Source organism: Lepidochelys kempii, chromosome 3 (assembly GCF_965140285.1).
Source record: "Lepidochelys kempii isolate rLepKem1 chromosome 3, rLepKem1.hap1, whole genome shotgun sequence".
Taxonomy (NCBI): domain Eukaryota; kingdom Metazoa; phylum Chordata; order Testudines; family Cheloniidae; genus Lepidochelys; species Lepidochelys kempii.
In genome coordinates this window covers 100,316,591-100,338,740 of record NC_136382.1, presented here as the reverse complement: position 1 = coordinate 100,338,740, position 22,150 = coordinate 100,316,591, and the positions used below count along the sequence as shown (strand labels likewise).

Here is a 22,150-nt window from a genome sequence, read left to right as displayed (position 1 = left end):
AGGGCCTGGAGCGGGACCACAGCTCTGGGAGGGAGGACGTGGACAGAGGTAAGGAGGCCGAGGCTGGAGCCATAGCTGGGGGAGGGGGCGAGAGCAGAGCCGAGGCCAGCAGCCCGTGCCCTGGGGTGCAGGGCCTGGAGCGGAACTGGGTAGCGCTCCCTCCCCACTTCTCGTGGGAGCTGGCCCAGGCACTAGCAACGCCACCCCCAAACATTCCTCCGTGCTCCACAGATTAGGGACTTCTGGCCTAGAGGAAACATTAACTATGTAATGTAGTAATTCCACAAAGATTACCGTAAATAATGAGACTTACAGAAACCCAAAATATATTTGTAAAAGTACTTCTGTTACGATAAACTAGATTTCTCTCTCTCTCTCATGCACGCACACGTGTTTGCTCTCTCTCTCCTGTAAAATGGCCTGATCAGGCAGCAGTTCAGCCAATCTTACTCCTGAGGAAAAATTCTTCTCTCCCGAGCCTTCAGCTGCTGCTTCTGCAGCACTCAAGCAAACTCCAAGCACAGAAGCAGCATCTCCTGAGAATGTAACAAACAAAACGCAATCCTGACTGCCTCCAAAGTGAAGTTGGCTGTGTCAAGGACCAGCCATGTTAGAAACTGGCTTTAAAGCATGGGCGTCATCTGATTAGTTTTGCCTGTATTTTCACGGCCTGTTTTTTTAGCTGGTGGTTGTAAAATGTGACAATAGTTCTACAAAACTTAACTGAAATTTAATTTTTGTATCTCTGCTATGGTTCCCTCTACCAACAGTAAGTGAGAGGTTTTCTGAGGGCAGATCTACGTTACAGCCCAAGTCGATATAACTTCCATCGCTCGGGGTGTGAGAAAAACCCCCCGAGTGATGCAAGTTTTGTGCTGTCCACACTGGTGCTATGTCAGCGGGAGGTGCTCTCCCGCCGACATAGCTTCTGCTTCTTGCTGAGGTGGAGTAATTATGTCAACAGGAGAGTGCTCTCCTGTCAGCACAGCACGTCTTCACCAGGCATGCTACAGCGAGGCAGCTGCACCGATGTAGTGCTCTAGTGTAGACTTGCCCTGAGTCTCACACTGTGACTGACATCAGCTCTTCCTGTTTCTACATTCAAGAAGAGCTACAATGGGCCAGTGAAGGTAAGTGGAGAAAACATCAGGCAAAATGTAGCAATAAATAAATAAGATGTAGATAAGGCTCATCCAACAGCAAGTGGGCCAGAATCTTTTTCTCCTACCCACCTGAAACACTAACACGCCCTTCCCCGCAACCATCACCACCAAGCTGCAGTCTCCATCCTAACCTTTCTGACTGTTATTCCATCCTCATTAGTATGTTGAGAATGTGTTGAGTGCAGTGCTGAAGTTTTCTGATGTCCCACTCTTTGGGAAAGTTGACTCATTTTAAAATAAATGTTAATGGAAATAATGTTGTTTGTATTGTGGCCGTGCCCAGAGGTTCTATCGCTATTGGGAAGGGGGAGAGGGGGCTTTGTTAGATGCTATACAAACGTATAGACACGGCTTGCCCTGAGGAGTTTACAATCAAAGGTCCTGTTCCTGCAATGAGCTCTGTCTGACCATGCTCAACCAGCTCTACTTGGAGGGCCACAGTGGGGTTCTGTGTAGCTGCAGGGAGCTGTGTGTTTGGGGTTCATTGCCTAATCAGAGAAAATTGAGAAAAATTAAGAAATTTAAATTAAGAAAAGGGGTGTAACAAACCCGTGGAGGGAATGAAGCAAGGAAGACCAGAAACAACATTGAGAGGAACCTGTGTTACACAGTCTAGTTATGTGCACAGCTAGCTGGCTTTCAGCCAACAAAATCTTATTTAAATTATGTAGACAAACAAAATACATATTGGAAACTGTTCTTCTTTACTCAGATGCCCGGAGGCTTTAATGGTTATTATTACCAATGTGTATAATATTTTATCCTGTTTCTTGGCATCTGCTGCACATTGCACAGATGTCTTGATTGAACTATCTACACTGATGCCAAGGGTTTTTTTTTTTTTTTTGAAATGATTAGTTTCACCTAACTCAGGAACATGCCTTTGTGCAAAGTACGCCATATATTTTGCTGTTGGAGGCTTTTCTGCTGTGTTAATTATGTGCTCAACCATACGATCCAGCCTAAAACCATCCTTGGATAACCAAGGTGACAACACAGGAGTGCAAACGCCATAACTTTTCTTTCAGTGAGACAAAATGTTCCCCATGACATTGGGACTGTAATTTTTGTTCAGTTAGTGGAGACAGAACAGCTCAGTCCATAATGACTTGACTTTATGGTATTAGGTTCCCAAGAGATGTACTGTGTGTGAACACTCTGAGAATACTATGCAGCCAAAGAGAATTACAGTTATAGCGTTTGCTTCACATAACTTCCAAGGATAGTAGAGAGAACATGAAATAAAATGGGAATTTACAGAAATGGCTTGATTAAAAACTAGTTAATAGGCTTTATTATACCAAGGGGATGCCTTTTTCTGAAGTAAGGTGAGATTTACAAATCGATTCTCAGGCATGTTAACCTGGTCTGTGTCCCAAGATCTTGCAGGTATATGAGAGACTTTGTGGGGCACTATATTGACCTTGGCGTTAAACTTCTATTTGTAATAGTCTTGTCCTTGTGTGAGGCCTAGACTAAACACACAAGTTGCACTGGTTTAACTAAAAGTGTGATGTTACATGGGCACAACTTTGGGCTGGTCTTCACTATGCGGAGATCATAGATTCATAGATATTAAGGTCAGAAGGGACCATTATGATCATCTAGTCTGACCTCCTGCACAATGCAGGCCACAGAATCTCACCCACCCGCTCCTGCAATAAACCTCTCACCTATGTCTGAGCTATTGAAGTCCTCAAATCATGGTTTAAAGACTTCAAGGAGCAGAGAATTCTACAGCAAGTGACCCGTGCCCCATGCTACAGAGGAAGGCAAAAAACCTTCAGGGCCTCTTCCAATCTGCTCTGGAGGAAAATTCCTTCCCGACCCCAAATATGGCGATCAGCTGAACCCTGAGCATATGGGCAAGATTCACCAGCCAGATACCCAGGAAAGAATTCTCTGTAGTGACTCAGATCCCACCACATCTAACTTCCCATCACAGGCCATTGGGCCTATTTACCATGAATATTTAAAGATCAATTAATTGCCAAAATCATGTTATCCCATCATACCATCTCTTCCATAAATTTATCGAGTTTAATCTTAAAGCCAGATAGGTTTTTCCCCCCCCACTGCTTCCCGTGGAAGGCTGTTCCAAAACTTCACTCCTCTGATGGTTAGAAACCTTCATCTAATTTCAAGTCTAAATTCACAACGGCCAGTTTATATCCATTTGTTCTTGTGTCCACATTGGTACTGAGCTTAAATAATTCCTCTCCCTCTCTGGTATTTATCCATCTGATATATTTATAGAGAGCAATCCATGCAGCAATCAATCTGTGAAGACCCGCTAAATTGACGGCAGTGCGCTCTCCCGTTGACCCTGGTACTCCAGCTCCCTGAGAAGATTAAGGTAGATCGACGGGAGAGCGTCTCCCATCAACGCAGCGCAGTGAAGACACCAGGGTAAGTCGACCTAAGCTACGTAGCTGGAGTAGCATGGCTTAGGTCTGCTTACCCTGTAGTGAAGACCAGCGCTTTGTGTGTGAACACTTCTGTAAGTAGATAAGCTGTTAGTTGCATCTCTCTCCAGCCAACTCTATTTAATTTAGATCTACTTCACCTATTTAACAGTCGCCCAACTGTGAGTTTTTTGTGGCAACTTCATGTAAACATAATCGCGTATTTCCACCTTATTGCTTCAGGACTTTGAAGGATTTTTCAGACATTGTTTAGAGACTGATGGGGCAAGGTATGAATTTTTCACATCCCTTAGCGACATAGCTGGGTTGACCTTTTTAGTGTAAACCGGGCCTATGTTAAGGTCAGTTCACCATGAAAAGTTACATTGCCGTACCTATGTCTCTCTCACGGGTGTGAAAAATTTGCACCCCTGAGTGACTTAGTTAAATTGACCAAACCTCTGGTGTAGAAGTCTTCCGTTTACCTTGCTACTTCCTCTTGGGAAGTTGGCTTACCTCCAGTGACGGGAGAGGGGTCACCTGTTGCTATAGTAAGAGTTTACACTGAACTGCTATGGCTTCACATTTGCAGCTGTGCTGCTGTAGCATCCTAAGGTTATGTCTACACTTAAAAACTATTTTAGCTGAAACTATTTACACATGGCTTATAACTTCTGTTTACAGCCCAGTGTAGTGAGGGCCTTAGGCCTGGTGTACGTGACAAGGTAAGATCAACATAAGCTGCCTTGCGTTGACCTAGTTGTTCATGTGTCCATGCTTAAATTTGTCCGCCACCAATGTAAATGCCCCATGACGGCAAAGCAGTTACATCACCTCGCCGAGTGGTGTTGAGCCATGGTTAACGTTCTGAGGTCAACACAGTGCGAGTGTAGACACTGCGTTACCTATGTTAACCCTAACTGTCCTCCAGCAGCTGTTCCGCAATGCCCAACACTGATTGCTTTGGTCACAATTGTGAAGTGCATTGGCCAGGAGTCACTGAGTCTGGAAGCCAATCAGCCAGCCTCCCCACTCCACTCTAAAACCCTGCGATTTTTTTGAAATGCCTTTTCCTGATTGTCCAACTTGGTGAGCACACCTAGCAGCTCTCCCTTGTTGTCTGCAGCTTCCCAGCTGAGCATGAGGGCTACACACTCCGTATGCCCCAGGCTGGAGCAGATAGGAGATACAGGATCTCCTGAGCCTGTGGGGAGAAGAGGCTGTGCAGGCACAGCTATGGACAAGCTGTAGAAATGTGGACATCTATGAGCAGATAGCACGGGGGATGCAGGAGAAGGGGTATGACAGGGACCAGCAGCAGTGCTGTGTGAAAGTGAAGTAACTACAGCAGACATACTGCCCTGGAGAGGCCAACGGTCAGTCTGGTGCTGAGCCGCAGGCCCGCCGGTTTTACGGAGAGCTGCATGCCTTGACAGAGACTATACCACTGCCCTATACACCACTGTGGATACCTCGGAGGAGCCTGAGTCCCAGCGAAGAAGAGGAAGAGGATGGGGGACATGAAACTGGGGGTTCATGCTGTGTCGTGAGCCTGGACCTGTTGGAGATTCCACTGCAGTTCAGTCAGTCTTGGTAGCTGAGCACATGTGAGCTTGATGCAGGGGAAGGAATCTCAGGTAAGTGTATAAATGTAATTCCCATTACAATAATGTACTGATGGCGCTCCCAACTTAGCAGGTCAACTTTGCATTAATTTACTCATACTAGAAGAGGCAGAGGTACAACAAAGAGAGGCAGAGCTGTTACATGCTTTTCATTCCCCTATAGAGTTGAGAGGGGCCCGGGACCAGTGGAACAGTTTGTTTACCCAGGCATGTCCCTTGAATCCTTCTGAGAGATCTCGATGAAACTTTCATGGAGGTATTCTGGAATTCTCTCTTGAAGGTTTCTAGGGATGGCAGCTGTATTTTTTCCTTCATGGTGAGATGCTTTCCTATGCCCATCAGTGATAACATCAGCAGGCACATCGCAGTAAACATGATAGCAGCATATGGGCCGGGCACATTTAAGATGCCAGCAGCAGCTGTGTTCTCTGAGCCTTTGTTATCCTCAGGAACACAATATGAGCTAAAATCACCACCACGTGTGGAAAATGGGGCCAGTATTCAGTGCCGTTGCCCTATAGTCATAATTTCATGCTACTGAGCAATTCCCTCCTCATTTTCCTCACCTCTGGTGGGCCATACTCACCACTGCGGGTGCTGTGAGTGGCACTGTGCACAAGCTCTCCAAGCAGAAGTGTCAATAAGTAAGTCTTGTTTAAAACTTTAGGGGAGTGAGGGAAGGAAGTTCTGAATCTTAGCTTTCACTTTTCCATTGTGACTATATTGACAGTGGTATCTCTGTGTTTTGTCTGTAGCTGCTGCCATTGTGGCCTTTGTTTCCCCCCCACACCTCTGCAATGCCAGAGCCAGGTAAGGAGGAGAAAGAAGAGGACTCAGGATGACATCAGTGAGATCCTGTAATCAGACTGTGGGCAGAGGGTGCGGAGAAGGAAAGAGCGAACAGGAGAAAGTTGCAGCAGGAAAAGGAGTTTCTCCGCAAACACACATGCTGCAGGTGCTTGTGGACCTACATGTTCAACAGTTGCAAACTTGCCTCCCTTTGCAGTCTGCAGAGAACTTCATTTTAGCACCTTCCAGCACACCCTTTCCATTCCACGTGGCATCAGGGCCCACCTCCCTACTCCTATCACTCCACCCCGTGGGACGTTACGGACAACTACAGCTTCACATACACTGACCTGTGAGCGCCACAGTTGCTGTATGTGTAGCCAAGATGGACATGAATGTTCTTTTTCGTTATTTAAGTTTTTAATGTATTTGCTTTTAAATTGCATAGATTATTTGTTTTTGCACTGGCTTTGTTACTCAATAAAATATTTTTTGGAAAATAATTTATCTATTAATCTCCAACATATGCTGCAGAATGCCTAGTGGTAGTGAAAGAACCCGCTGCTTGTTATTGTACACTATGACACAACTCATAGGATCAGTGACAAACACAGTTATAATTATAAATGTACAGCAAGCACCACAGAATTAATAGGTGCATTGACTGTGTTATATTCATAGATGTGGAACAGTAACCAGACAGTTCCTAACAGGCCCCAAAACTGCAGGGCCGGATAGAGCATAGTACACCACCGCACATTACCGTAGCTTGCTCTTAAAGTGCTCTTTCAAGGCCTCCCCGAGCCATACAGCTCTTTGTTGAGCTCTTCTAAAAACCCCTATGTCTGCTGTTCAAAGTCAGCAGACAGCTGGTCCACCTCCACCCTTTACCCCATATGAAACTTTCCCCCCTTTGCCTCATAGGTATTACGCGCGACACAGCAGGCAGCTGTAACCCTTGGGATGTTTTTCACTCAGAGATCCAGTCTTATGAGTAAACAAACCAACATCCCTTTAGTCTACCAAAAGCACATTCAACTGTCATTCTGCAACTTCTGAGCTGGTGGTTGAATCTTTCCTTGGTGCTGTTGAGGTGGCCAGTGTACAGCTTCATGAGTCAGGGGAGCAAGAGGTAGACTGGGTCCCCCAGCATCACTGTTGGCATTTCAACATCACCAATGGTAATCCGCCAGTTTGGAAAGAAAAGTCCCTGCTTTCAGCTTTCTGAACAGTCCTGTGTTCTTAGAGATGTGAGCATCATGCACCTTCCCTGATCAGCCAACACGGATGTCAGTGAAGTGTCCCTTGATCAACCAACACTTGCATAACCATAGAGAAGTAGCCCTTTCTGTTGATGTACTCTGTGGCAAGGTGGGCTGGTTCCAGGGATGCACATGCCATCACTCTGCTGCAGTTTGGGAGCCCCGTTGCCACAAATCCATCTGCTATGTTCTGCACATTGCTGAGAGACACAGTCCTGTGTAGCAGGAGATGATTGGTGACCCTGCACACTTGCATGACAACAGCTTCCATAGTGGATTTTCCAACTCCAAAACGATTTCCCACTGACTCATAGCAATCTGGTGTTGCAGGTTTCCACAGTGCGATCACTGCGCATTTGTGCACTGTCAGTGGAGCTCTTATTCTGTTGTCCAGGGGATGGAGGGCTGGTGTGAGCTTGGTGCACGGATCCAGGAATGTGGCCTTTCACATACAAAAGTTCTGCAGCCACTGCTTGTCATTGCAACCCTGCATTACAGTGTGATCCCAGTTGTTTCTTGGGCTCAGATATGGCACTATGCCATCCGCAACTGCTCTGTGAACTCCACCAACAGCCTTGAATTGGTTTTCTCTATGTTCCGCAGCAATCTGCTGTCCATGAAATCATCATGTTCTCCATCGATGCGGTTCTTGCAGCTCTGCAAATTCTAGAGGATCATGTGCCCTGTGCTTCCAAAGTTCATGACAATAGTGCCAAGGCTCCATACTTCTGTCAGAGATGACAGACCGTGAGGAAGGCCCTGTGGTTTCATGGCATTTTTGAAAAGGGTGCAAAATTTGGAATGTAGATGACTCTATGGGATGGAGAAAGTTGCATGCTGGGAAGTAGACCCCTAGCTCCCAGTCATCTCTGAATGACTTGTTTCTACCCTACCATGCATTGTCAAAACTTCCCAAAAGACAATGTGCTGGATGGTGACAAGTTGAGACAAGCACCCCTGTTGAGTATGTGCGGTATCGGCGCAAGGATGCGAGATGCTAATTGTGGTTTATGCTGACATAATTTGCAGCAGCCAAAATTTGTAGTGTAGACGTGGCCTTAGAAGTGAAAATTTCTGTATTATGTGCCAAACCTCAGTCTACTCTATTTCCCTCCCACCTTCCTTAACTGATTATAATCGATTGATTGCTAAATTTCTGTGACTTTAGCACAAAATGTCTTTGAATTAACCAAGGCAGTCTCCTTTTAAGTTACCTTCCATTATTCCTAATACTCTCTTGCCAGGTGAGGAAGAATTATCAGAGCTTTTGTAAAGGGAAATCATGCCTCATCAATCTATTAGAATTCTTTGGAAGGGGTCAACAAACATGTGGACAAGGGTGATCCAATGAGTATAGTGCACTTGAACTCTCAGAAAGTCTTTGATGAGGTCCCTCACCAAACTCTTAAACAAAGTAAGCAGTCTTGGGATAAGAGGGAAGGTGCTCTCAGGGTTCAGTTACTCGTTAAAAGATAGGAAACAAAGGGTAGGAATATATGGTCAGTTTTCAGAATGAAGAGAGGTAAATAGTGGTGTCCCACAGGGGTCTGTACTGGGACCAGTGCTGTTCAACATATTCCTAAATGCTCTGGAAAAAGGGGTAAACAGTGAGGTGGCAAAGTTTTTAGATGCTACAAAATTACTCAAGATCGTTAAGTCCAAAGCAGATTGTGAAGGGGAACAAAGGGATCTCACAAAACTCAGTGACTGGGCAACAAAATGGCCGATGAAATTCAATGTTAATAAATGCAAAGTAGTCCATATTGGAAAACATAATCCCAACTTTACACAAAAAAAGTGATTGGGTTGTAAATTAGCTGTTACCACTGGAGAAAGAGATCTATTGGAGTCGTTGTGGATAGTTCTCTGAAAATATCTGCTCAATGTGCAGCAGCAGCCAAAAAAGCTAACAGTGTTTCAAACTGTTAGGAAAAGGACAGATAAGACAGTAAATATATATTTATAAATGCACTATAAAAATGCATGGTACATCTACAGCTTGAGTACTGTGTGTAGTTCTGGTTGTCTCATCTCAAAAAAGATATGTTAGAATTGGAAAAGGTACAGAGAAGGACAATAACAATGATTAGGGGGATGGAACAGCTTCCATATGAGGAGTGATTAAAAAGACTGGGACTATTCAGCTTGGAAAAGAGATCATAGAATATCAGGGTTGGAAGGGACCTCAGGGGGTCATCTAGTCCAACCCCCTGCTCAAAGCGGGACCAGTCCTCAATTTTTGCCCCAGATCCCAAATGGCCCCCTCAAGGATTGAACTCACAACCCTGGGTTTAGCAGGCCAATGCTCAAACCACTGAGCTATCCTTCCTTGACTAAGGGCATATCATAGAGGTCTATTAAATCATGAATGGTGTGGAGAAAGTGACTAGGGAAGTTTTATTTACCATTTTACATAACACAAGAACCTAGGGGGTCACCCAATGGAATAAATAGGCAGCAGATTTAAAACAAACAAAAGGAAGTACTTCACACAGCACACAATCAACCTATGGAACTCATTGCCAGAGGATGTTGTGAAGGCCAAAATATAACTGGATTAAAAAAAGAATTAGATGTGTTCATGGAGGATAGGTTCATCAATGGCTATTAACCAAGATTGTCAGGGACACAATCATAAGGTCCAGGTATCTCTGACCCTGAGCCCCTGATTGCCAGAAACTGGGACTAGATGATGGGATGGATCGCATGATTGCCATGGCAGTTCAGTCTGAAGATCTGTCATTGGCCATGGTCCGAAGACAGAATAATGGGCTAGATAGACCATTGGTCTGACCCAGTATGGCCCTTCTTATGTAAATATGTTTTGACTCTGAATCTGCAAAGACATGCATATGAGGTGACTCACTAAACTCGTGGGACTTCTGGCATACTTGAAATTAAACATGTGGAAGACTTTGCAGGGTCTAGGCTCGTGTATCTTTACTGATTTTTTTCTAAAACAGTGGCTTATTCACCCATTCTGGTTGGAGCCAAATATTAATTGCTAAAATAACAAATATTATCATCCATATATGTTTTGTGCCAAAAGCTCTTTTGTGCATGTTCAGTTGGTGAAAAAGTTTGGTTGCCTTCTCCTAGCTCCTGATTTAAAGCACGGTGTATAAAACATTTAACTATTTTAACATCCAGATTGGTTGATTTTATTACACGTTTTGAATGTAACTTTATTCTTAAGTAGAAACTAAGAGAAAGCAAAAAATAATAAGCATCTCTGATCAAGCCTAAAACACCAGTAGTTTTTAATCAGTATGGCCATAACTTTCTTCCCTACAAAAACACTTGGCTTATTTTTTTCCCTTGCTTAGTTTCCCACAGGGAAAAAAAGAACTATATGAGCATCTGATAATCTTTGATATCTTTAACCCTTTCTTTTACAGAAAAAATATGAAACATGTTTTTGCACGATGTGAAACAGTACAGTGGACAAACTCATATGTTTTGCCAGAGTTTCCTTATGATGTCCAATGCATATTAGAAGAAAGGAAATGCCCTGACCACAGCATGAGAATAAGGATTATTGAATTTTTACAGGCAGACATGACAAAATACCTGGAAGGATCACTGTAAGTACAATAGTTTTGAGATTCGCTCTTTTCTGCGGCGGGGGGAGGAGGGGAGCTCATTGCACAATGAAATTCCCAGATGATGATAAACCACTCTCTGCAATCTGTAAACTTAAATAGTTAAAGGCATTGCTCCAAAGCCCACTGAAGTCAGTGGAAAAACACTCTTGGTTTTAATGATGGACTTTGGATCAAGCTCTAAAGGCTCTTCCCATGCATTACTTTTAGGATAATTTCTTTTTCCTTTACTATGTAATTTAATGTAAAATGTTTTGGAAACACTGTATCAATTGAGCTTGATATCCTCTTTAAAAAAAACAAAACAAAACCCCAGACTCCAAATTGCAAAAAAAAAAGTGTCTAAAATGACACCTATTCCTGTATTTTCTTTTTATCTTGTTTGAACAGGTATCCAAACAGTCAGCAGTATAATGTTGTCGTCAATGCATTGCTACAGGCATACCCGTTCCTTGATGAGGATGGGAATGGCTTTGTAAGTATCATAATTAGTGCAGTTCTGTTTATCTTAAATCTCTATGAAATATGAAACTTTTTAAATCTGATTGTTTAGAGGGAGACTAATTCAGAGAAAATTAATATCAGTTTGTTTGGTGTTTTTATTTTGCTTAGTGCTGCAGCTTCTCTTTTAAGTTTTGTATTCCAAATAATATACTTAATCTTAAACACCAGCTGTTGCACAAGATTCATTACATTACATGCTGATTATCAAAGCGACTGTCAGATCATACATACATAAGTACTAATGAAAAGTTACCTAGTTGTTGCTTGAGTTGACTTTCTCTGTAATGCGCTTGATTTCTAAAAAACTGTAATTGGATAAGTGTTAAACATGTGCTAGTTTAAAATTCATGTTCATGGCGATGATACTAATATGCCAGGCCAATGGACAATTGTATTTGTATGGGGGAGATATAAACATTACATTATGAATATTTTTGGTGTTTGCCTTATGCTAGTGCAATGCATTGTGATGATCATTAGTGAACTTGTTTACTGTTACCTGTCTGTATCAAGTAGTTATGTGTTCATATATTTTTATATATGGCAGGAGTAGGTACATTTGGAAAAAATACTCAGTAGACCACTGCTAGGACTCTCATGTGGTTACATCAGGAAGCAGAATGGAAGGAGGAGACGCTGTTAGGTTTGGACGTAATTTTTCATTTTCAGGGTCCAAAATATAGATCTGCAATCTCCAAGGATAATGTGCAGGCCTGTTGACTTCACATCATTGCCTTGCCATGTGATACAGCCCCTGGTAAAAGACTGCGGGAGGTGGAGGGGGGTTTGCTCTAAGAGACACATACATGTCCTCCACACAGTTATTGCAGAAAATGCAATCTAAGCCCTGGTCTACACTAGGACTTTAGGTCGAATTTAGCAGCATTAAATCGATATAAACCTGCACCCGTCCACACGATGAAGCCTTTTATTTCGACTTAAAGGGCTCTTAAAATCGATTTCCTTACTCCACCCCTGACAAGTGGATTAGCGCTTAAATCGGCCTTGCCGGCTCGAATTTGGGGTACTGTGGACACAATTCGACGGTATTGGCCTCCGGGAGCTATCCCAGAGTGCTCCATTGTGACCGCTCTGGACAGCACTCTCAACTCAGATGCACTGGCCAGGTAGACAGGAAAAGAACCGCGAACTTTGGAATCTCATTTCCTATTTGGCCAGTGTGGCAAGCTGCAGGTGACCATGCAGAGCTCATCAGCAGAGGTGACCATGATGGAGTCCCAGAATCGCAAAAGAGCTCCAGCATGGACCGAACGGGAGGTATGGGATCTGATCGCTGTATGGGGAGAGGAATCCGTGCTATCAGAACTCTGTTCCAGTTTTCGAAATGCCAAAACCTTTGTGAAAATCTCCCAGGGCATGAAGGACAGAGGCCATAACAGGGACCCGAAGCAGTGCCGCGTGAAACTGAAGGAGCTGAGGCAAGCCTACCAGAAAACCAGAGAGGCGAACGGCCGCTCTGGGTCAGAGCCCCAAACATGCCGCTTCTATGATGAGTTGCATGCCATTTTAGGGGGTTCAGCCACCACTACCCCAGCCGTGTTGTTTGACTCCTTCAATGGAGATGGAGGCAATACGGAAGCAGGTTTTGGGGACGAAGATGATGATGATGAGGTTGTAGATAGCTCACAGCAAGCAAGCGGAGAAACCGGTTTTCCCGACAGCCAGGAACTGTTTCTCACCCTGGACCTGGAGCCAGTACCCCCCGAACCCACCCAACACTGCCTCCTGGACCCAACAGGCGGAGAAGGGACCTCCGGTGAGTGTACCTTTTAAAATACTATACATGGTTTAAAAGCAAGCATGTGAAAGGATTACTTTGCCCTGGCATTCGCGGCTCTCCTGGATGTACTCCCAAAGCCTTTGCAAAAGGTTTCTGGGGAGGGCAGCCTTATTGCGTCCTTCATGGTAGGACACTTTACCACTCCAGGCCAGTAACACGTACTCGGGAATCATTGTACAACAAAGCATTGCAGTGTATGTTTGCTGGCATTCAAACAACATCCGTTCTTTATCTCTCTGTGTTATCCTCAGGAGAGTGAGATATAATTCATGGTCACCTGGTTGAAATAGAGTGCTTTTCTTCAGGGGACACTCAGAGGAGCCCATTCCTGCTGGGCTGTTTGCCTGTGGCTGAGTAGAAATGTTCCCCGCTGTTAGCCACAGGGAGGGGGGAGGGTTGAGGGGGTAGCCACGCGGTGGGGGGAGGCAAAATGTGACCTTGTAACGAAAGCACATGTGCTACGTATGTAATGTTAACAGCAAGGTTTACCCTGAAAGAGTGTAGCCACTGTTTTATAAAATGTGTCTTTTTAAATACCACGTTCCCTTTTTTTTTCTCCACCAGCTGCATGTGTTTCAATGATCACAGGATCTTCTCCTTCCCAGAGGCTAGTGAAGCTTAGAAAGAAAAAAAAAAAACGCACTTGAGATGAAATGTTCTCCGAGCTCATGCTGTCCTCCCACACTGACAGAGCACAGACGAATGCGTGGAGGCAAATAATGTCAGAGTGCAGGAAAGCACAAAATGACTGGGAGGAGAGGTGGAGGGCTGAAGAGAGTAAGTGGCGGGCTGAAGACAGGGCTGAAGCTCAAATGTGGCGGCAGCGTGATGAGAGGAGGCAGGATTCAATGCTGAGGCTGCTGGAGGACCAAACCAGTATGCTCCAGTGTATGGCTGAGCTGCAGCAAAGGCAGCTGGAGCACAGACTGCCACTACAGCCCCTGTGTAACCAACCGCCCTCCTCCCCAAGTTCCATAGCCTCCACACCCAGACGCCCAAGAACGCGGTGGGGGGGCCTCCAGCCAACCAGCCACTCCACCACAGAGGATTGCCCAAAAAAAAGAAGGCTGGCATTCAATAAATTTTAAAGTTGTAAACTTTTAAAGTGCTGTGTGGCATTTTCCTTCCCTCCTCCACCACCCCTCCTGGGCTACCTTGGTAGTCATCCCCCTGTTTGTGTGATGAATGAATAAAGAATGCATGAATGTGAAGCAACAATGACTTTATTGCCTCTGCAAGCGGTGATTGAAGGGAGGAGGGGAGGGTGCTTAGCTTACAGGGAAGTAGAGTGAACCAAGGGGCGAGGGGTTTCATCAAGGAGAAACAAACAGAACTTTCACACCGTAGCCTGGCCAGTCGTGAAACTGGTTTTCAAAGCTTCTCTGATGCGTACCACGCCCTCCTGTGCTCTTCTAACCGCCCTGGTGTCTGGCTGCGTGTACCGTCTGCTGCCAGAAGGAAATGGGTTGCTGCTACTGTGTAGCAATGCCGTACCGTGTCTGCCAGCACCCAGGAGACATACGGTGACGGTTACCTGAGCGGGCTCCATGCTTGCCGTGGTATGGTGTCTGCACAGGTAACTCAGGAAAAAAGGCGTGAAACGATTGTCTGCCCTTGCTTTCACGGGGGGAGGGAGGGAAGGGGGGCCTGATGATATGTACCCAGAACCACCCGCGACAATGTTTTAGCCCCATCAGACATTGGGATCTCAACCCAGAATTCCAATGGGCAGCGGAGACTGCGGGAACTGTGGGATAGCTACCCACAGTGCAACGCTCCGGAAGTCGACTCTAGCCTCGGTACTGTGGAAGCGCTCCGCCGAGTTAATGCACTTAATGCACTTAGAGCATTTTCTGTGGAGACACACACACTTGAATATATAAAACTGATGTCTAAAAAACCGACTTCTATAAATTCGACCTTATTCCGTAGTGTAGACATACCCTAAGGAAAAACGTGATGAATATCCCAATTCTCCTTTCAGCCTGGGCATTGTGATAGGGAAGTACCACACTGAAGTAAGCAAACTCCCCATCCTGGGAAGGAAAGGCGAGGTAAAGAAAGCATCAATTTTTGCTCAAAATTCCTGTTGAGAACCCCCAATAGGAGTTCCATGCCTGGGTCATTGGTACGACATGACCCCGTTTGTAAAGACTGACTAGATTCCATTTGTGAGTGTTTCTAAGGTCCCATCTACAGAACTTCATTTTAGGAAAAATTGTGTTTTAAATGTGGCTCTGAAAGCAGCTTTCCCTAACAAATATAGACATGGCTAAACTGTGCTATAAATCATTTTATAAAACCGTTCTTTGTCAAATTTTTCATCCCTTTCTGAATTGGCTGGGGACATTGCATTAGCAGCCTGCTAGCAGAAACTGTATTTGGGGAGTAGTATAATGTAGACTGAGCAAGCAACTTGGTGGGGCAGAGGCTTCTGTTTTGGTAACGTGTCTGTTTTATTTTTGACATTTTGTTTAGTAACTGGGAAACATAGCTGGAAGAAACAACAAAAGCATGCAAGGAAAAGGTTCAACCTAAAGAGTCACAATCTTGTGAATCTCATATGTTAAAAGTTTAAGTGAGAGCCCCCACTTCTGTAGTGGTCTGGAAATGCAATTTACATCTCATGGGAAATGTCAACATTTCAAAATTTGTTTCCATTCTGAATCAGAACAAAGAAGTCAAAATACTGAACATTCTCGAAAAATTCAGAAGAGTTTTGAATCTGAAATGTTGGAACAAAAACTGTCAGTATTTTTGCTGGAGATTACTTGACATTTCAGAAACGGAAAATAAAAAGAACGTTTGGAAAAATCTTAAAAATTGAAGTAGATCGATTCCAGTGAAACAACATTTCCCTATAGGAAAGTTTTCATGCACAAGTTTTTTTTACCAGCTCTAGTTTTCAAATATTGACACTTGTTTTGGTCTAAAATATAAAAAAGTATAACTTAAATGCAGTTAATACTTTTCTTTTTTATGGAGAATAAAGTAATTTAGATATTAGGAATCTCAGACTGGCAGAGCAAGATCTTCTAAAGGTCAAGTGTTTCTCCAGTATTAGTAGGAGAAACATGAATATAGAATCCTACACAAAAGCTTGCCATTTCTTTTTGTAGTAGAGAGGTAACCAGAAAGATGCGGTCTACTACTGGTCATTTAAAAATTATTCATAATACCAGTCAACGTTTGAGATATCTGTTTTAAACAAATAAGAGTCTTATTAGCTCTTTATTTAGAGTGGGAGGCAGGTAAGAATTAAGATAAAACCCCCAATTTAAAGAAAAGAGTGGCTAAAAGATACTAAATGTAAAACTATATCCCTGTAATCCATTAGTGAAGAGCTTTGAGCTACTTTTGGAATGAAACACAAGTTTCACCACATAGGACTGGCTTGGGGATGAGAGGGGAAATCAATGCTTGAATCTTATTTAAGGTTGCCCCATCCCCCTCTCCCCCTCCTCCACGCGTGCTCCCTCCAATAGTCCTCCCTCTTGCTTGAAAGATATATCCGGTCACATGGAACACTTAAAAAAGTTAATCTAACTTTTTAGATAAATGGGGTAAATTTCTGGTCTATAGTATAAACTGAATGGTGCTGTAAAACGGAATGGTATAGAAAAAGTGTTGGAATAAACAGGATTTATGTAAGAGCAACAAATGGCTTTAAGGATGTATTTTAGGAAAAAACTAGTTCTGAATGCTTCAAAGATATTAAAATTTTGAACACAAACATGATTGGTTTGTGTGGATGAGCCCTACTACTTTTTACTCTTTATTTAAGAAGAGTCCTTAAAAGTCACTTTGTAGACAAGTTTTTATTCCTATCAAAGAACAGTGGAAAAGCAGCCAAAAACAAAACAAAAAAATTGGTGATCTCTTACAGAACAAGATTAATAGGAATTTAATTAAAAACACCCTAGGGAAAGGCTGAGATCTCTCCCACTAAGAACTAACAACAAAAGATAAAATATTGAAAATACATACAATTAGCATGGGCAAATTCCGGAGTTGTGATGTTAGTTTTTATTATTATTTTTAATAACTTCATTAAATTTTAAATATATACACACACAACTAAACTATATATGTAAGCTTCTCATAATATATCAATTATTTGCTACCTAAGTTTAGCTATACTTGAAAATATAAATTATTTGTATTACAAAATTTACAATCAAAATTTGTTTATAAAATTCCAGCTAATTAAATATAAAACTAACAAATAAGATAAGAATTGGAAGCAAAATTCAGAGGAGAGAGGTAGACAAGAAGGAAATAAAATGGGTAGAAAAGAGTGGGGCTGCATTTAATAGGATCATTGAGATACTTAAAGGAAATAATTTTTCTTGGGTATTTCTATTATATTCCATGATGGTCAACCTTATGAAGTCTTTGTTCCAGTCTTCAATTGTTGGTCATTTTTTTGGATTTCCATTTTTCTAGTACTCCTCTTTCAGCAGTAATTAGTGCTCCACTGAGCCAAAGTTTTTCAGATTAATTCAGCTTCCAATTAACATCCATTAGGACTTTTTAAAATTACATGTTTAACTTGTAACACAGTTTTATTTGATAGGAAAAAGTAAACTCTGCAATTAAGTTCTGCCCAAAACATTCAGGTATAGGAGCATTCCCAGAGCATATGGGCTAAGTTAGCAGCTGTTGACTCATAGCATCAACGTTTGTCTGACTTAGCAGCACCTGTTTTGATCAGCTGGAGAAGGGTCCAATGCACCCTCCATCCGATTTTCTGTGGGATTAATCTTTAAATATCGGTCCAAGGAACAGATTGACAAACTGGCTAAAATTTGTTTCCATTGGTTAGCAGAGAATTTCTTCTTTAGGGAATCCATGTTTAATTCAAATTTGCTGGCCAAGTGTGCATATAGATTTGCCATAGGTCTTGGCAATCGGTAATATTTGGAGAAATGAAAGCAGTTCCCAGGTGGATCAGGGGTAGCACATGCATGTGAGCCAAACAGATGATAGATGGCATGTTTAAGGTGGACGTATGGGCACTCCTCCTTAGTTTCTAGATTGAACCTTTCTTTTAATATTGTAAAAAGGAGGAAGGTATCATTTTCAATAAAATTGACTGATGGTCAAAATCCCTTTCCTAATCAAATGTGGCCAAATGATGGGGTTGTCTGCTATACATAGTTTTGAGTTACCCAAGATAAAGGCCTTGGTACGTAGAAGGGGGGTGATATTTAAATATAGTAGATATCATACACCAAGTGTCTCTGGCTGCCACAATGGTTGGTAATTGTTCTTTAGGGAATAGATAGTGATCAGTGTGTAGCATGCTGGAAAGGGTTAAAGGAACCACCAATGCTGCTTCCAGCTGGTTCCAATCCAGGGCTCTACAGTTTGAGAGAATGACTCACTGTCCTGCTTGGCTAATTATTGCCTGAAGGTAAAGTTTAAAATTGGGAAATCTAAAACCTCTGTCTTGATAGGGAGCTGTAATTTTTGTAAGGAGATTCTGGCTTTTTACCAGCACCCCACAAGGAGGATTTGAACATGTTGATTTTAGTAAAATTAAAAGGGAAGAATATGGATAGGGAGGGAGGGAGAAGAGTTCAATCAAAATGAATGCCTTCCCAGGATCCTCTTTATTCTGTTTGTTTTTCTCCAAATGGGGAAAGGTACTGCCTGCCATCTGTTTAAATAGTTTGCTAACTGCATGATTAATGGGGATAGGTTAACCTTGACTATGTTTTTCATTTCCTTAGCAAACAGGATGCCAAGATATCTGAGGTACACAAGGGTGGGGGAGTTGATTGCCATGCATTGTACTTTTGAATGACATGATGACTTATAAATGGGTGGGTGAATAGTATGGATTGATGTATATAGCTGTATGGAGACATGGGTTTTGCATAAACCTCCCCATTGTCTCTGATCATGTGTTTACCTCTAATATCTGAAATACACATAATATGACTGTCAAGGTTCCTCCCCCACTCTGAACTCTAGGGTACAGATGTGGGGACCTGCATGAAAAACCTCCCTAGCTTATCTTTACCAGCTTAGGTCAAAACTTCCCCAAGGTACAAAATATTCCACCCGTCGTCCTTGGATTGGCCGCTACCACCACCAAACTAATACTGGTTACTGGGGAAGAGCTGTTTGGACGCGTCTTTCCCCCCAAAATACTTCCCAAAACCTTGCACCCCACTTCCTGGACAAGGTTTGGTAAAAAGCCTCGCCAATTTGCCTAGGTGACTATAGACCCAGACCCTTGGATCTTAAGAATAATGAACAATCCTCCCAACACTTGCACCCCCCCTTTCCTGGGAAATGTTGGATAAAAAGCCTCACCAATTTGCATAGGTGACCACAGACCCAAACCCTTGGATCTGAGAACAATGACAAAGCATTCAGTTTCTTACAAGAAGACTTTTAATAAAAATAGAAGTAAATAGAAATAAAGAAATCCCCCCTGTAAAATCAGGATGGTAGATATCTTACAGGGTAATTAGATTCAAAAACATAGAGAACCCCTCTAGGCAAAACCTTAAGTTACAAAAAAGATACACAGACAGAAATAGTTATTCTATTCAGCACAATTCTTTTCTCAGCCATTTAAAGAAATCATAATCTAACACATACCTAGCTAGATTACTTACTAAAAGTTCTAAGACTCCATTCCTGGTCTATCCCTGGCAGAAAACAGTATATAGACAGACACACAGACCCTTTGTTTCTCTTCCTCCTCCCAGCTTTTGAAAGTATCTTGTCTCCTCATTGGTCATTTTGGTCAGGTGTCAGCGAGGTTACCTTTAGCTTCTTAACCCTTTACAGGTGAGAGGAGCTTTCCCCTGGCCAGGAGGGATTTCAAAGGGGTTTACCCTTCTCTTTATATTTATGACAGGGATATTAATTTAGAAAAAACGTGGATCATCTTTATTGGCTCCAAATACATTAATTAGGGTATATAGAGAGTCAGAGATCTTAGCCTTCTCCAGCAAAAATCTACCTTCCTTATCTTTATTTACATCTAGAATTAGTGGGCTGAGTCTTTTGTGAAACAATATTGCTAGGCCTTTGGCTGTTAAACATCCCTTCCCCCATCTATACTCTCCTAATTTTCTCTGCCTCCAAGCCATTGTGGAGGGTTTCCTGTGGGAAGATAACTGCTTTCAGTGTTTTTAGATGAGTGATAATTCTTTTTCTTTTTAATGGGTGGTTCACCCTGTTGATGTTCCAGGAAACACAATTTATAATATTAGCCATGAGGAGTGTGCTTGGACAAATATCTCTTTATCAGGTGCCTGAATAGCAGTATTGCTTAGGCCATTGTTAATTCTAGAGTTAGGAAAGGTGTATCTGGCTTCCCTCTCACCACACTGGAAATGAAGGGGTGTGGAAGGGGGACAGGGAAAGGGAGACCAGGAAAGGTAAAAGATAGGTTAGCAAGGAAAACAGAAAAGCTGAGAAAAAGAAATGAAGTGATCAAAATTGATCAAGGAGCACTTAAAAATATACAACTCTTACCCAGACTGAAACAGGACCTCAGTCCAGGAGGTTTACAAGGGTTTACAGTCGCTCCCCCCATTTTGGAGTATAACTGCATTCCCTTTCATTTTATGCAGTTTCCTTTGGAACTTGCCTCCACCCTGGTTTGATGCAACAGCAGCCTGAATGTATTGACCTTCTAAGCATTCTGCAAAGTGCAACTAAAGCTGTTGAGGGTGAAATTTCCTTTTGTTGGCAAAGTCCAGTGGAAGTTTGACGCTTTTGTTCTGCTGACCAATTCAAGTGAGGTAGGCAAGGGAAAAAGAAAAGGGCTGCTGCTTGGAACAATTTATTTTGTAACCACTCTGATGTTGATATTTTAAGACTATGTTATGGGTATCTAGGACTTTGGATGGGTGCACTTTGATGTGGAGTTTCTTTTAAACAATCTCAAAATAAAGTTAAAGTCCTAGGTTAGTTGCTTTTAAAAACTGAATAATAATGTTCTTTGGCCTATCCACCAGGACTAACCAAACCATCATCTTAAGGAAATTCTGCCATAGACTATCCAGAACACACTTAAAGTGTGTCTACAATAGGAAATTTCTTACTTGTTTTTTAAAGCAGTGTTGCTGCTACAAGACTGATGCTACCATCAGCATAACTGTTAGTAGAACGAGGAGTACTTGGCACTTTAGAGATTAACTAATTTATTTGGGCATAAGCTTTTGTGGGCTAAAACCCACTTCATCGGATGCATGCAGGGGAAGATACAGTAGGAAGATATATATATATACAGAGAACATGAAAAAATGGGTGTTGCCATACCAACTCTAACGAGACTAATCAATTAAGGTGGGCTATTATCAGCAGGAGAAAAAAAACTTTTGTAGTGATAATCAGGATGGCCCATTTCAAACAGTTGACAAGAAGGTGTGAGTAATAGTAAGGGAAAAATTAGCATGGGGTTTTTAGTTTGTGTAATGACTCATCTGCTCCCAGTGTTTATTCAAGCCTAATTTAATAGTGTCCAGTTTGCAAATTAATTCCAGTTCTGCAGTTTCTCTTTGGACTCTGTTTTTGACATCATAGGACCTAAACACATCAGCCACATCATCAAGGGCTCATTTACCTGCACATCTACCAATGTGATATATGCTGTCATGTGCCAGCAATGCCCCTCTGCCATGTACATTGGTCAAACCAGACAGTCTCTACGTAAAAGAATAAATGGACACAAATCAGAGGTCAAGAATTATAACATTCAAAAACCAGCTGGAGAACACTTCAGCCTCCCTGTACACTCAATTACAGACCTAAAAGTCACAATTCTTCAACAAAAAAACTTCCAAAACAGACTCCAACGAGAAACTGCAGTAGGTGACTTCTGGGTACCCTTCTGGCTCTGTCAATCTGTTTCTTCACTTCACCAGGTGGGTATTGTAGTTTTAAGAGCGCTTGATAGAGATCCTGTAGGTGTCTGTCTCTGTCTGAGGGATTGGAGCAAATGCGGTTGTATCTTAGAGCTTGGCTAAAAA

General features: G+C 42.6%; 1 protein-coding gene across 3 annotated transcripts in view; it reads left to right on the top strand.

Moving 5' to 3' along the window:
- The window catches only part of SAMD3 (sterile alpha motif domain containing 3), a 99,319-nt gene that overhangs the window by 38,335 nt on the left and 38,834 nt on the right, over positions 1 to 22,150 (top strand). For all 3 annotated transcript variants that reach the window (XM_073337290.1, XM_073337289.2, XM_073337288.2), the window contains exons 5-6: positions 10,643 to 10,828; positions 11,237 to 11,321. In XM_073337290.1, the coding sequence (XP_073193391.1) occupies positions 10,643 to 10,828; positions 11,237 to 11,321 (271 nt within the window). The remainder of the gene's footprint in view (positions 1 to 10,642; positions 10,829 to 11,236; positions 11,322 to 22,150) is intronic.